Source organism: Myodes glareolus, chromosome 1 (genome assembly GCF_982192425.1).
Source record: "Myodes glareolus chromosome 1, mMyoGla1.1, whole genome shotgun sequence".
NCBI lineage: Eukaryota > Metazoa > Chordata > Mammalia > Rodentia > Cricetidae > Myodes > Myodes glareolus.
In genome coordinates this window covers 29379099-29395526 of record NC_142026.1, presented here as the reverse complement: position 1 = coordinate 29395526, position 16428 = coordinate 29379099, and the positions used below count along the sequence as shown (strand labels likewise).

The 16428-nt window shown below is 47.8% G+C and overlaps 1 protein-coding gene across 2 annotated transcripts in view; it reads left to right on the top strand.

Moving 5' to 3' along the window:
* Positions 1–16428, top strand: part of Ngef (neuronal guanine nucleotide exchange factor) — a 95698-nt gene that overhangs the window by 59095 nt on the left and 20175 nt on the right. For both annotated transcript variants that reach the window (XM_048428973.3, XM_048428974.3), the window contains 2 exons: positions 606–748; positions 6214–6512. In XM_048428973.3, the coding sequence (XP_048284930.3) occupies positions 606–748; positions 6214–6512 (442 nt within the window). The remainder of the gene's footprint in view (positions 1–605; positions 749–6213; positions 6513–16428) is intronic.

Below are 16428 nucleotides of genomic sequence, written 5' to 3'. Positions count from 1 at the left end.
CCTGGCCCCCGGGCTCCTGCTGTCCCCCAGTAACTCTAACCCGTCGGACCTGCATTCCCCCAAGAAGAGCAGTGCGTCCTGGTCCAGGTTACTAGCACCCAGCTTCTGCGTGGGGCGGCCTCCTGCACCCTCTCCCTGGACGCCCAGAGCGCGCGTATCCTGCCCTGCGCCCTTCTCTGCGCTCCGAGTCTCTGGGAGTGGAGGATCAGAGCCCCGAGTGGGACCAGGGGGCGCGCGACGGATAAGGGCGTAGGGTGGCAGCCGGCTAGCAGGACCCGTTGGGGCGGTCTTCCGCGCTGCCGGCGGCCAGGGTACGCCAAGTTTCCGATGCCTGCCCGCGAGCTCGAAAAACATGAAGGTTTGGGCGGACTGGTGTGGGAGTGAATCACCCCGTCGCAACCTGGTATGGTGACAAAAAGGGTTTGTAGGGCTCGCCCGGCCCCAGACACGTGGCGGCCACTGTGGCCCCCTCGACTTGGACGCGCTCAGGGCAGTACCCCTGGCTAGCAGCCGCTTGTGCCCACGGAGAGTCGCCTCTTGCGATCTAGCCAAGGTGTGTCGTTGCTTGAAAATAAACGGCCCTCGTTCTCCTCCCTCTCTTACAGCGAGTCATCCTCCACCCCTGGAAATGGGACCACGCCCGAGGAGTGCCCGGCCCTCACCGACAGCCCCACCACGCTCACTGAGGCCCTGCAGATGATCCATCCCATTCCCGCCGACTCCTGGAGAAACCTTATTGAACAAATAGGTGAGAGTCCCGGGCCGGCAGCAGCTCATTTGGGCCATGAGAGTCTGGGGGATTCTGGGCGTCCCTGGTTGCCAGGCAGGCACGCGGCTTTTGACATGAGTTGTTCTAATGGTTTCCTAGGCAGAACTGCTGTGTTTTATTAGTGCTGCACCACTGAGTTAATTTAGTCGGGGATTGCGCTTTATTTGTGAGACTGTTTCACATGGCAGCCCTGGCTGGCCTGGAATTTACTCAGTAGGTCAGTCTAGCCTGGACCTCGAGCAGGGCCCCTGCCTCAAGAGCTTGAGTGCTAGGGTTCCAAGCTTGAGACGCTGGACTGTAGCAGTGGGTTTTGATCCTGGTGTCTCTTAGAGAACCCTTTCTTGCAGCCCTTTCCTGCAGTAAACGCTGTTTCTGGTCACTTCTGCCCCCAGTCAGGGAATGGAGTAGCCTGGCTGAAGAGAGAGGATGGAGCCGTTCTTGGCCTCATCAGGGAGGTTCTGAGAGGACGTGGCAAGGTGGTCATGAGTTGAAGTTGTACTCAGGAGCTCTGGGAAGAGCCAGGCTGGCGGTGCCCTCTTTGCACGAGGGGAAATGATAGAGGCAGGGGTACCACTGGCTCCCAGAAGACAAAGAGACTCTTTCCAGAAGGTTGCCCAGGATGGACCCAAGGGAACAGCGCTTTTGGGGGTCCTACTCCTCAGAGATGGGAGGGAGCCCTGGGAGTGCTCAGAGAATTGAGGTGTCCCAAGAGCTGAAGCATTTGCACTTGAAAAAAAAACAAACGTAGTAACAATGCTACTGAAAAAAAAAAAAAGCTACTGATTCTTCTGTTACCACCAGGGTCACCTGTGAATGGTTCCCATGAATCAGAAAACGATGCTTTGAAAATAGTCTGGGATGTTGTCAAAGCCATCAACTGTCTATTCTCTTAAATATACTTTTTATATTTTGAATATTCTTATACTCAATATATATCATATATAGGAAATGTAATGATTATCTTCCATTGCCAAACCCTGGGAGGTCTCCAGGAAGGATGGGGAGCAAATCCAGCTGTAGAAGACTTCTTAGGGAGGCCGCTACTCTTTTGTGCTCAGAGCTTCCTACCAGGGCCCTGGGAGGAGCGAGCAGCAGGCTAGAGGGATTGCTGCCTGAGGGTAAACCACACCAACCCTGGTTTTATCTCTGTGGTTCTCTACCAGTCAGGCGGAGGGTACCGGGGATGCGAGTGTGTTTGCGCATTGTCTCTGGCACTGAACATGGTGCTTGGCATGTAGACATTACATGTTAAATAATGAGTGAGTAGCTTGCCCTTTAAAAGTAGGCTTGGAAGCTTTGAAGGAAAAAAAAATGCTTTCTCTTCAGGAAGAGAGATTTTTGAATGGTGGGGTGGGGTGGGGTATTTTGGTCAGGAGAACTGGGGACTCCCCTCTAGCAGAACATGGCCAACCCAGTACAGACCATTTCAGTAAGAGACGGGAGTGAAGCCTTTCTGCTCTGCCTGCAGATCATGTAAGTCTGAGCTTTGACAGGGAAAGTTAACACCCAAGGGGACACTTACGGGAGGCACAAACAGGGAAAACCAAACCACAAAGCATTAACAGTACATCGAGGACAAAGGTTGTACGAGAGAAACCAGTTCTATTTATGTGGAAATTAGAATTTAAGAGAAAGACTTTAAGGTAAAAATGAAAGATTATGAAAAATGGTGTGTTCGAGACAATAGTAATCACGGTAACCCCAGAAAGGCGGGAGCTGGAGTGCACCTCGGAAAAGTGTGGAGCCCTCTGAAACACACGAGACTTGTATTGAGTGTTTGGCTGGAAGTAACAATAACCAGAAGCAAAGGGTTTTCAGCCATGGAGGTGGCCTATCTCGTTTAATGAGTCGGGAGGTGAAAGGTTCAATAGTTGTTTCTTCACCTCACACGGTCACCCAGCTGTGCTGTCTACATCCCCTCCTTTATTTGGGTCTTTGTTAGGAAGTGGCTGTTCCAACTCTAGGAACCACACCCTTAAACCAAGGTGTGTAATGTCAGGGAGGGCAGTTTGTCTTCACGTGCCTACTGGGGGTGGAGACTGTCTTAGTCAGTGTGCTGTTGCTGTGAAGAGACGCCACTTTATAAAGGAAAGCGTTTAATTGGGGCTTCCTTAAAGTTTCAGAGGGCCAGTATCAACATGGTGGGGAGCATGGCATGGAGCTGTAGGAATAGCTTAGAGGTGCATTGCAGGCAGGCAGGCAGGCAGGCAGGCAGGCAGGCAGGCAGGCGAGAGAGAGAGAGAGAGAGAGAGAGAGAGAGAGAGAGAGAGAGAGACTGGGCCTGGCGTGGGCTTTTGAAAGTGACACACCTTCTCCAATAGGGACGCACCTACTCCAGTAAAGCCACACCTCCTAATCCTTCCCAACAGTCCACCAACTGATAACAAAGCTTTCAAATATATGAGCCTATGGGGACCATTCTTATTCAAGGACGACAGGTGGTATTTTAAAGAACTCTTAGAAGATATTCCCTTTTTCTGTCTCATTGGCTAGATTGTTAATTCATACCTTAGACTGGTTGTCTTGGTATATTTTGTGTTGCTCTGACAAAATTCTTGAGGCTAGGACCCTTATCCGCTTTTTTAGGCACCATTTAGGGCACCAGTTTCCCTTGGCCCTGGTGAGGGCCATGGCACACGCAGGAAATGGTAGCAAGGCGAGATTATGAGAGGGAAGCTGGAGAGGTCCAGGGCCAGACAGTCGATTGTAGAAGGACCAGCTCTTGATCTAAAGTTCAGATGGACCCTTCCAGGGGAGATGCCTGTGTTACTTAATTACCTTCAGCGAGTCTTCACCATTGCTACAATGGAGACCAATTAGACAAGCAGGAGCACATGAATGAGCCTGTGGGGGGAAATGCTACATCCAAATCTTAGCTCGGGGGTAATTTATAATGTTTTAGATGCTTTCCCTCAGAGTTCTGCTGCAAGTCAGTCACCCCGGCCCCCAGGAGACTGTGTCTGGTGAGGGCTGCTTTCTCTGTTTTGTGGATCATCTAAGAGCCCCACATGGCAGAAGGAACAGTGTGGCACCCTCCAGCCTGGAGCTCTACCCAGGGGACCCATTTCCCAAAAGGCCCTTCCTCCTAAAAACGATTACACTGGGCTCCAGATCCCAGCATAGGCATGGAGCGGGGAGGGAGGTGGGGACCGGGTTGGGAGGGGGGAGAAGCAGCAGGACTTAGACCTCAGTCCTCCAGTGGTGCAAATGCAGATACTGAGACCCACTGGTGATGGAGGTGAGAGCCTCCATCAGTCCCCATCCACTTCCCTGAGCACAGAATGTCCAGACCAGCCCTCCCCTCTCCAGTGGAAAGCAGCGGTGGGAGGGACCGGGAAGAGGCGGCGTCCACTGTGAAGCTCTTTCAGAAATGCCATTTTCAACACAGCTACCCACAGTGCTGGTATTTTTGTCTCCTGTCAGTACATGCGCCACCGAGAAGTCTGGGGTAGTGTTTGCCCGCAGTGTGCTGGCTGTGGCGTGTGTTTTTTGAGTCTTTAAAACATGCTAAGCTAGATGCTTTCCGGAAGCTTAGAAATGGTGATTTCGAAAGGTGTTCAGCCATGACTAAGCACCCCCTCTGCTAAGTCATCTGGAGGTAGTCCCAGCAAACATGGTCAGAATCTCTGCGTGATGGTTAGTGTGGAGGGCTGAGAGAGAAATAAAACACTGGCCAGACAACTATGAGGACTCGGGTTCAACCTCCAGGACACACTGAAAGGCAGGCATGCCAGCACATGTTTGTAATCGTAGTGCTGAGAGACCGCTAAAGGGTACCCCTGGGGTTCACTGGATGAGCCCCGGCCATTAAAAGACCCTGTCTCAAAAGAAAAATAATTCAAGGTTCTCAGAACCTGAAGAATGATGCATGCCTCCTACATGCATGCATACATATATATACATGCACATACATGTGCATCCCAGCATTCACAAAACCAGCACACATGTGTGTATGGTGTGCGTATGTTAAGCTGGTTTCTGAGGTGACATCAGACCGTCCTTGGAGAGCATAACCTAAGGGGGGTTCAGCATGGACTTTGCTGCTCCTTAGCATCCCTCTGGCCAATGAACTCCATGTTGAATTCTGCGACTAGGAGAACCGTAAAATCACGGGATCTTAATCCTCTGAAATCAGAGCTGTCCTGCCTTGTTGTAGAGGCTTCATAATGTGCAGCCACAGAGTCACCAAGTGTCAGAAGCAAATAATTTAATTCACAGAATGGATTTATGCCCGACTCACCCCTGCTAGTGAATGCTATTTATCCCGCTGCTGTCAGGATTCCCACGGTGAGCCACTTCTCATTTTCCCCTTTCTGCTGTTTAGACGTAATTCCGAGCCACGTGTAGAAGTCCTCCATGGCAAGGACTTTCCAAGTGTCTGACTTACTGGGTCTTACCTTTTCCAGGGCACACCAAATATACCTGCATCTCTCTGTCACCTTAGCCCTCTGCCCCCTGCCTCCACCAATGAAGCTATCAGACCTCATGCCAAACTGGTGACTTTAATATTGTTCATGATCCAGTGCCAGCTAACTGCCAGGGCTCATCTTCTACCTTGTAACCTTGCCGTGACTCTGCCCTGCCCCCGCTTAATTGATGCCCTTGTCCTTATAGTCCTGGGAGGTGCCATGGGCCCTCTCCTCCCTGCCGCGCATGCAGATACATCAACATGCCTGTCTGGGGTCTGCGCAGGCTCTCAAGGCAGAGTTCTGTCTCTGTAGCATGACCCACAAGACTCTTGGAGTAAACCCCTCCTACTGCCTCTTGGCAGGCAGTATCCCACACCTTGTCCCTGCCAGCCTGTGAGGAGGGACTATCACTTTGTTCTGTAGCCAGAATATCCCAAATGTTCATCTCATTTCTTCTCCGTGAGGTGCTGAGTTTACACTGATCCGTCAACACCCCTAGCATCCTCCCTGAGATTTGGGTCACATTTGTTTTTAAATGTGGTTGGTCAGGGAATACGCCTCAAGGGTGAGTAGCGGAGACAGCAGTTGACTTTGGGCTCAGTTGATGAGACATTGATTCAACATGAAAACTCATAGCCACTCCTGGTTCAGAGGATGTACAGACTGCACGTCTTAATACTGAAACACTTAAAGCTGGAGAAAGGAACCTGGTGGGAGACTGAAACATAATTGGGACATTTCCATCAATTTTGTATGCCTACTTATTAACACATCAAGGTCTGTATTCTTATGGTTTTTTTTTCCAGCATGCGTGGGAAAAGCGATTTTGAGTCTACTCAGGGATTTCTTTACTTGTCAGAGGAAACCTACATATGCTGCTCTTCCACGGAGATGAAGGCGATGGGTGGTCTCTCCTACAGGGCCAGAGCTGCTGCTGGGGCCTAGGGAGTGCTACCTTCCTCTGTGTGTGCCTAGGGCTTCGAAAGGACCTTCCCTGACCTCCTGTTCTTGTCTTTGTTGTAACTCTGATTTCAGGGCTCCTGTACCAGGAGTATAGAGACAAATCGACCCTCCAAGAAATCGAAACCCGGAGGCAACAGGATGCAGAAATACAAAGCAACTCAGATGAGTCCCAGGCTGGGGAAGATACACCAGAGGAGGAAGAGGAAGAGGAGGAGGAGGAACTGGCCAGTCCACCTGAGAGGAGGGCTCTGCCTCAGATCTGCCTGCTCAGCAACCCCCACTCCAGGTTCAACCTCTGGCAAGACCTCCCTGAGATTCAGAGCAGCGGCATACTGGACATTCTCCAGCCTGAGGAGGTCAAGCTGCAGGAGGTAAGGAAGGTTTCCAGAGCCAGTCTGGAGGTACAGGGAGTCTGTGGGATCCTCTGCAGAGCTGAGGTTCCCAGTTGGCTCGCTAAAGCATTCAGGGCTGAATGTGTCTATCTACCACAGATAGGAAAAGAAACATTTCACAGGTCACAGACCACCCAGCCACTTTCTGGTCTGGCTCAGTGCCCGTGCTGAAGGTTACAAGCCCTGATTTTTTTTTTTGCTAGACAGGGTGACTGCCTTTCTGTATGGCGACATTGAAACCCTTGGTAGTACAGAACGGATGTCTGCGAAATGGCTCCTGTCCTCTGCAGGTGACAATCAGCCATGCTTCTTTTCACATTTGGGGGCTGTGTGGATTCTGGATGGGTGAGGGTCCAAGAGACCCTTGGTGTGATGGTCCTGGACAGTCTCCCAGAGGTCAAGGACGTAGAGGCAGCCTGTGAGTGGTACAATGGTTGGTTGCTAGCAGTGAGCAAAAATCAATGGGAAAGTATCAGTAACAGAAACATGTAACAAGTGTTTGTTTTTGTGATCTATCTTTTAAGGGCCCGGAAAGTATGTTAGAGAGGAGAGGATAGTCCATGGGAGAAAGGGTGGTCAATGGAAACAGAGAGAGAGAGAAAGAGAGAGAGAGAGAGAGAGAGAGAGAGAGAGAGAGAGAGAGAGAGAGAGAGAGATTTGCAACTTGCTTGTGTGGTTGTTTGTATGAACTTTGTAGAAGAAAGCAATAATGTCACAATGCCTAAAGGGCTAATGCCCAACACAGAGCCCAGCTCCTGCCCGTGTCACCCAGTTCAATTCAGGCTGTGCTACTGGGGAAGGAAGCAGTTTTGAAGGATCATCTAGGTTCCACAGGTGTGTCCTGTCTGGCAGAATCAAGTAGAAATATATTTAAACTTTGACATCCTACCTAGCATGGGACTACATCAAGACCTTATTTGGGTGGTGGTTGTTGTCATTAAGTAAAACTTAGAGATCAATTCATATATTTAAAACTTTGAAACACAGTATAAACCTTTTCCAGCACTTTGGAATGGAGCTACACACAGAGGAGTGTGCCCTTTATATATCACACAGGAAGGAACAAGCAAAGAAGAAGAGGGGCTGGATGTATGGTGCATGCCTGTAATTCCAGTGCACCATGGCCAGAGGCAGGAAGATTGGGAGTTCAGAGTCATCCTCACCCACACTGGCAATTAGAAGCCAATCTAGGCTACATGACAGCCTGCTGCGAAAACTAAAACAGAAGCAAAAACTAAATACCATATGGTGGCCGCACTCACACACACCTCAGCTATGAAGGTAAATGAACACTGGGGAGCTCTCTAGTGTGTTAGAAACCAAGCCACCATATGTAGTAGGAGGTTACTTGTTTGTTTCCGGCTGTCCAGACTCCAAATAACCACTCAGAAACTGTATTATTTAAATCACCGCTTGGCCAATCCCTTAAGCATATTGCTAGCTGGCTCTTACCTCTAGTATTAACCTGTTTCCATTATTTTATATTTTACCATGAGGCTCGTGGCCGACCAACAAGGTTCAAGCTGGAACTCGCATATTCCCCCTCTGGCGGCTACAGGGCATCTCGCGACTCTGCCTTCTTTCTCCCAGCATTCAGTTTAGTTTTCCCTGCCTAGCTGTACTCTGCCCTATGACAGGCCAAGCCACTTCTTTATTCATTAACCAATGAAAGCAACACATATACAGAAGGACTTCCCACACAAACTGTATTATCAGACATAGAAAGCACTGTCGAAGGCCCTTCGGGTGGATAAAGGTGCCACTCACTTCTAAATGTTTTGAAATTCCATAAGTAGCCCACCAGCCACCCTTTCATTATGTTTTCAAAAGCAGACAATACCAGAGCCTTCATGGGCCCCTCGTAGCCTTCAGCTGAGTTTTTATGAAAATAATCTCTGCTCTGTTAGGCCTGAGAGCACAGGCCACTGATCCCTTCCCAGCTAGAAGGCAGACTTCCAGACTGCACATGGAAACCTTGTCTCAAGACAACAACCCCCTTCCCTCAGCATCTGCACCTGCTTGCTTCTTAGTGTTAGACACAACTGCGTCAAATAATGCGTTGAATGAGGATGGGGGCGCACAAATGACCATGGGGTCAGCAGTGCTCGCTGGCTGGCCAGGGTGCTCTGTGGACACGGTGCAGGGGTGGCATTGGGCAGTGTGGGCTCAAGAGAACTCAGTCATGTGTGGTCCACCCTTTTACTCTTGCAAGACTGTGGGCACCTCGCAGCAGTGAAAGAAATCTCACACCAGATCCCAACACAGGGCATTCATCAGGCAGTATAGGCTTAGCAGCCCCAGTCTGAAAAACACTAAACCTAAAATAAAACGCTCAAAACCCAGAAATTTTTTAGTATAGATGTGATGCCACAGGCCGACAACTCTACACCAGTCAGCTATTTCACATGTAAAACTGTCGGAAATGTTTTATGTAAAATTACTTTTAGGGAACTGGAAAGATGGCTCAGAGGTTAAGAGTGCTCGCTGCTCTTCTAAAGAACTGGAATTTGGCTCTCATCGCCCATGGTGATCCGCTCACAACCACTTGCAAACTCCAGCTCCAGGGGATCAACACACTCTCTGTCCTCTGTGTACACACACACACACACACACACACACACACATTCCATTTAAATTACTTTTAAGTTGTGCACATAAAATGCTTATAAGATAAATGAGTTCCATAGTTAAACCAGGTCTTGCTTCCAACATTGCTCATTAATTTTGTGCAAATAGCCTCAAACCCAAAAATGAAAATCTGAAGTCAGAAACTCTGCTGGTCGCAAGTGTTGGGGTAAAGATACTAGAATTTCATCTTGTTACCAACTGTGGAAAAGGCTGTTGTCACCCACATCTCTAGCCCCAGTCCCAAACCACCACTTGCTCTTTGATCTATTGAATGAAGAGTGTGTCTTATTCTTGCCCTCTTTTCTCTTCTTTTCTTTCCTCCTCCTCCTCTTCTTTTTTTCTTCTTCTTTCTTCTAGGTTTCATGTAGCCCAGGTTGGCCTCAAACTCACTAGGTATCCGAGAATGGCCTTGGTCATTTTAAAAATAGTGTCTTTTTCTTATTTATCTGTAAATATTTGTTTTATGTTTATATTTTTGCTTGTGTGTATGTCTGTGCACCTCGTGTATCTGAATAAGGTGTTTAGGTCCCATGGGACTGTAGTTGGGTGACTGTGAGTTGCCACATGGGTGGTGGGACCCCAAACCACATCCTCTGCAGGGACTGTATGTGCTCTTAACTACTGAGCCACCTCTCAAGCCCCAGCCTTGTGTTTTCGATCCTCCTGCCTCTACTTCCTGAGTACTGGGATTTCAGGCATATGCCACTGTGCCATATTTAGCTGGTACTGAGGATGGAATTCAGGACACATACTAGACAAACACTCTACCCACTGAACTGTATGTATTCCAGCCTCATTGCCCCCCTTTTCTGTCAGGTTTCTGTATTAAGGTTCTTGATCGATTAGCAGCTTTTTATATATTCTGGATATTAATTCTGCTGACACTTTTAGTGTCTTCCCCACAGTATAGCAGGGAGGAAGGGATAGAACTCGCACCTGTGCCGACACCCACTTGCCTGGGTTTTGATTCTCCACTCTGTTCCTTCTTAGCTGGGCAACACTGGCTTCTCCGTAAAATGTCAATATCTGGATCTACTTTCTATTGCCATACTAGTACAGAGACTGGGTCATTTATAAAGAACAGATGTGTGTTCAGCTTGAGCTTCTGGAATTGAGGAGGTCAAATGAAGGAGCTTTGACTGATGGAAGGCGCCATGCTGCTTCCACTCACAGTGGGAGGCCAAATGCTATCAGGCCTGTACAAGGAGAGCTAGAGGTGCGGAATCCCCCAGTAGCTTCCCTGTTCCCAAGAGGAAAGCATCACCAACTCACAAGGGCACCTTCTCTGCAACCCAAGCATCTCCTGCACTGAGAGTCAGGCCTCATGTGAGCTTTAGGGGGACACAGGTCATAGCAGGGTTCTCCTGGTTGCTGCCATTGCTCTGCGCAGATCAAGAGAATTTCCAAGTTCAAGATCATCGTCCCCGGGTTTCTTCCTCTGTGACAGCTGTCCTCCTTCATGGAATTCCTCTCTTCCTATTCTTAGAAAATCTTCTGGCCTGCTTAGGTGTTTCTTCCTCTTTGTCTGTGTGTGGTGATGGTGGTGGTGGGTGAGGAGGAAGAGAGGCAGGCTTCAGTGGGTGGAGCCACGGTGAATCTGGCCCTAGGGTTCCGGTAGGATGCTGCACACCATGCCGTGCTGTAGGAAAGAGACAACGGGGACACAGGAGCCTGAAGAAGAATCCTAGGGTATTTTGTGCCAAACACCGTAGTCCAAAGATGGCGCACTGAAAGAGAATGTAAGCCACTTCCTTCAAAATCTTTAGAGCCAGTATGGTGGTTTGTGCCTGTAATCCCAGCACTCAAGAGGCTGAGGAAGGAGAATTGCTGGAGACTTGTGTATCTTTTTTTAAAACATAGTTTCAAGTTTACTATTGTTGTGTGTACATGCATACTCGGCATGTGTGTGGGTGTGTATGCCACCTAGTCATAAGGAGGTCAAAGGACAACTTTGTAGCATTACTTCTTTCCTTTCCTTCCACCTCTGCAAGAGTTCTGGGGATCACACTCAAGTCACAGGCTTATGCCGCAAGGACTCCTATTTCCGCCCTAAAGGGAAGTGGCGTTTATTTCCAGGGACCATAAATACCACCAAAAATGCCTCAGTGGGTCAGAGCACTGGCTTCTCATTCCAGGGGACCCGAGTTCAATTCTTGACACCTGCATGGCAATGGCAATGCACAGCCATCAGCAGCCCCAGTTTCAGGGGATCCAACTCAATCTTCTGGCACACACATAGTGCACGGACATGCATGCAATCAAAACACACACACACACACACACACACACACACACATAATAAAACTTTAATTTTAAAAAAAAATGATGCCACTTTGGTTTGGATTTTTTTGATTATCAGTGAATTTATTATATTTGTTACTATTATCTACTGAAATTGTACAAATCATAACATCTTGCTACACAGTCTATCACAGACTTCAAATGGAGCCAGGTGTGGCAGTACACATCTGTAAATCTGTATCCCAGCATCCAGGAGTCTGAGGCAAGAGACTCCCCAGCTCAAGGCCAGCTGTGGGCATATACTGTGTATGAGCTAGCTTAATAACTTCAGTCTATTTCTATTTCACTGGCAGTGGTGAGGGCGCTACACTGAGAGTCCTGTGAACTCATGGTGCCTGAGCTGCATTCGGGGAGCACTCACAACACCCCATAGTCTACTGTCAAACAGTGGAGGGCTGGAGCAATGGTTCACAGGGTAACATACTTACTTCTCGAGTGTGAGAACCTGACTTCGGGCCCCCAGAACCCACATAAAGGCCAGACACAGTGGTATAGCTGTCATACCATCAACAGTGAGAGGGGAGGTAGAGACAAGCAGATCCCTGGAAGCCCTCTGATAAGCTGGCCTAAGTTCCAGGCCATTGAGAGACCCTATCTTAAACAAGAGGTTGGATGGGAAGTGAAGTTTTAAAAAAATGTCCTATTTTCATATGGGTTGGTGAACCCAGATTCCAGTCAGCTATGGAGCTCCATCAACAGTGATAAGATGAGCCACTCAAGAGAAAAATGACCAAAGCGTTCACCTAGAAGAACAGGGCTGGAGAGGGGGCTCAAGGGTTAGGAGTGTGCATTCCCGTTGAAGAGGACCTGAGTTTGGGTCTCAGCATCCATATCAGATAGCTCACAACTGCCTATAACGTTAGCTCCAGGGGCATCCAATGCCTCTGACTTCTGTGGGTACCCACTCATATGTGCACATATACACAGACACAAACACACATACACATGCGCACACACATATATACAAACACACAAACACACATGATTTTTAAAAACACTACAAATGGCCACTAAGTAAATGGGAGAAGTGAAAGTCAAATTTACTGATAATCCAAAAAAAAAAAAAAAATCCGAACCAAAGTGGCATCCAGATTGTTTTCTGCACTTCAGAGTGATATAGGAAGACCTTGAATTTCTTTTCCTTCTGCTTCCACTTCTAAAATCCTGGGGTTATAGGCTTGTTCACCCCTGGCAGTTTACAGAATGCTGGGGGTTAAACCCAGGACGTCGTGCATGCAGGCAAGTCCTCTGCCACCGAAGCTACATCCTCTGCTCCAGCCATGTATTTACACCTAAAATTTAGTTTGGGAGAATACTTATATGAGCATTGCCAGCACCGGCAATAAGGATAGGGCAATATTTTTACCGAGACCAAGAAAGAATATATTTGCATGGTTCCCAGTCTTTCTTAACCTGGAACTCTGCATTGTAGAATAATCAGGCACGTGCACAAGTATCTGCTTATTAGGGTGTCTAGCCCCATAAAAATTAGAAAAGTGAGGGGAGAAGCCTAAATGCTCAAAGATGAAGGAATTGTCTAGTAAGATTGAACTGCAGATAGTTAAAAATGTGTTTTCAACAACCAGGGTGCTGTTCAATATGGAGGACTTGCAGAGTATGTGCAAGGCCCCTGGGTCCTATCCTCAGCAGAGAGAGAGAGAGAGAGAGAGAGAGAGAGAGAGAGAGAGAGAGAGAGTTAAAAACAGGTTTTCAAAGAATTAAGTAGTGGAGGGCTGGAGAGATGGCTCCGCGGTTAAAAGCACTGCCTGCTCTTCCAAAGATCCTGAGTTCAATTCCCAGCAACCACATGGTGGCTCACAACCATCTGTAATGAGATCTGGTGCCTTCTTCTGGCCTGCAGGCATACATGCAGTCAGGATACTGAGAATACTGTACACATAATAAATAAATCTTTAAAAAAAGAAACTTTATATAAAAAAAGAATTAAGTAGTGGATATTCACAACCTACAGTGTTTCCAAAGAGTCGAGCATCACATCGATAGCAGTATAGCAGACTGTCAGCTGAGATGGCCCAGTGCGGGTAAAGATGCTTGCTGCCAAGCCTGACAACCTGACTTCCATGTGGTGGAAGGAAAGGACCAACTTCAGGATCATCCTCTGCCTGCCTCACACATGTGCAACATACACAAACCCACACACAAATTAATAAAATGTAATTTTTAAAAAGAAAATACTTCTTTTACACATTTTTGCAATTTCCCATGGATCAGAATGATATATCTAAAACTCGATGAGTCCAAGCTGATATGCACTGTATTCAGCAGCACACACACACACACACACACACACACACACACACACACACAAGAGCCTGGCTTTACAGATTGATTTTAAAAATTTTAATGTGTGATTTCTATTTTGACAATGGACCCTGAGATGTTCAGGTTTTATTCTTTGAATCAGTGACAAAGATCTATATTTATGTGGCTGCTGGGATTTCAATTCAGGTACTCATGATTTTGTAGTAAACACTCTTCCCCACTAAGCCATCACTCCAGGCCCCTAAGACCTCTTTTTCAGTCTATATTGCTGTGAGACAGGCAGCCTCAGGGTCCCACCAAGTCAGCGTGCAGCCAGAGCATCTCTGGCCCCTTAGCTACATAAGTGGCAAGTGTCTGTGACCCTCTTCATCCCTGTGACAACCTTGGGTAAGCCTGAGTCTGACTTGGTTCTAGAAGAATCAGTATTTAAAGTAAAGGTGTGTGCTTCCCTCTACTTTAAGTACAGCTACCGTGGGGGGATTTCTCCATTCGTTTTTAGTTGCTAGCTTGCTCAGAAGCCCTTGGTTTTTGAGTCACTGTTTAAAAGCAGGGCAGTTTGAAAAAAAATCATTAGAACTGATTCAAATTAAAAGACCAGAAGGAAGGTGTGTATAAAAGGTGTCTGGAGGTGGTGGCTCCAAGCTGCTATGAGGTTCATCTGGGTCTGTCCGTCCTGCTGAGCCCTGACTCAGAAGACAGAACTGCCTTTTTGCTTCCCTGCCTCTTTCTTTCAGATGTCCAGAGCCTCCGTATACTTCCGGTGCTCTAGGCTTTCTCACTCTTTCTTTAAAGCTCCCTCCCCACCATGTAATGTCTTGCCTACAGTGTGGCCTGTGCCTCACGCTGACCTAGCTGAATTGGCGTGTCTCCTCACCCCCCTCTTTTATCTCCATCTTTTTTCTCCCAGCACCTTCAGAGACTTATAGTTTATTGCCCGAGGGTTTTTCCTTTAAACTCAAATAAAACTGTCCTTGAGGTTCAAAAGAAAAAAGTTGTGGGATATCTTTACAGGGAGGGCAGGGGGCTTATCTAGAAGGTGGCAGGAAGGAATGGAAGGAGACTACAGATCAGGAAGGAGGCATGGACAGGGAGGGTGGGGCTCTCCACCCAGCAAAACCTCAACCTGCTTGACAATGCATGCCTGCCAGCTGGCACGAAAAGAAATAAAGAAGCCAGAGTCCTGGAATGGCTGTTGATTTGGCTGCGGTGGCCTGTGTCCCAACTCTGTTCAGGACCCTACCTCTGCAAAGGAGCTTCTTTGATCTAGGGGTCAGGCCAGACAGAACTGGGGACATGAACAGGTAGTGGTGTTTGAGCATCTCCAGGGCACAGAGACACGCAAGCACACAGGTGGAGTGGCCAACAGGCTGGCAATGGGACTGGCAGCAAGGCCCAGCATGCCCAGACAGGAATGGGCCTCGTTTTTCAGGGGAAGGAGATGGGAGGGAACCCTACAGTCAACCACAGTCTGAGTCTACTGAGGCTGAAATAAGACTTGTAATTTATTGTTTTCACCCTCTTTTTATACCTCAGAGCAGCCATTTCCACCACCACCCCCGCAAACAGTGAAACTATTTTAGAAGGAAAGTACTTCCTGTTATTGTATGGCAGACTTCTAACAAAAACTCAAATTATTGACTATGTGTAGCTCAATGATAAAGCGCTTACCTAGGACATGAGAAGTGTTGGGTTGGATTCCTAGTACTACAAACATACACTTAAATTATGATTATTAGGTTATTTCCCAACCCCAGTTGAATTACTTGGAGCTTTAAAGACTTGTTTGGTTTTTAATTATATGTGCGTGCGTGCGTGCGTGCGTGTGTGTGTGTGTGTGTGTGTGTGTGTGTGTATGCCTTGAAGGACAGAAGAGGGTGTCAGATATCCCAGAACTAAAGTTATAGTCAGTTGTGAGCAGCAAGTTTTCTTAGTCATGATACCATATGATATCATCTTATCAGATCCCTGAATCAAGAAAACCTTATCAACACTGCAAATAAGTCCTAAATAAATGGAGAGGGGTGGGAAGTTTGGCCCCTTGCTCTAAGGTAGGCAGTAGCTATCACCTAAAACATCACATTTCTGGTCTGTTTGCTACAGAAAGCAGGCAGAAAAGGCTCCAGCAAAGCAGTTTGTGTATTTAATATAGAGCCCCAAAATGACAAAATTATCTCTGCTCCGGAGAGATGACTCAGAAATTAAGAACAGTGGCCACTCTTACAGAGGACCAAGATTCAATCCCCGGTACCCACGTGATGGCTCACAACCATGTGTAACTCCAGTCCTAGGGCATCTGATGTCTTCTCCTGGCCTTCACAAGCATTGTGTGTATGTGGTACACAGACAAACATTCAGGCAAACACTCATACACATGAGCTAAAAATAAGGTCTCAAACAAAATAAAGCAAAGTATCAAGTATCTCTTACTCCTGAACATCACAGGTTCCTGTGTCCCCTGAGACACATGTTCAAAGTGGAAGGAAGTGAGGAGGGATGGGGACAGGGTTGCAGTGTAAATGGTAGACGATCATTCTGCACCTCTCGTTTCTTGTCACTTAGCAGGCTGTTTATCACTTCGCTCCGTATTGACTCTTCTCCCTGCCCCGGATTTATGGGACTTACTGTGCAGCTGTCCCATAGCGTGGCCAGTCCCTGGGGATGAACGACTGCACTGGACGTTGTT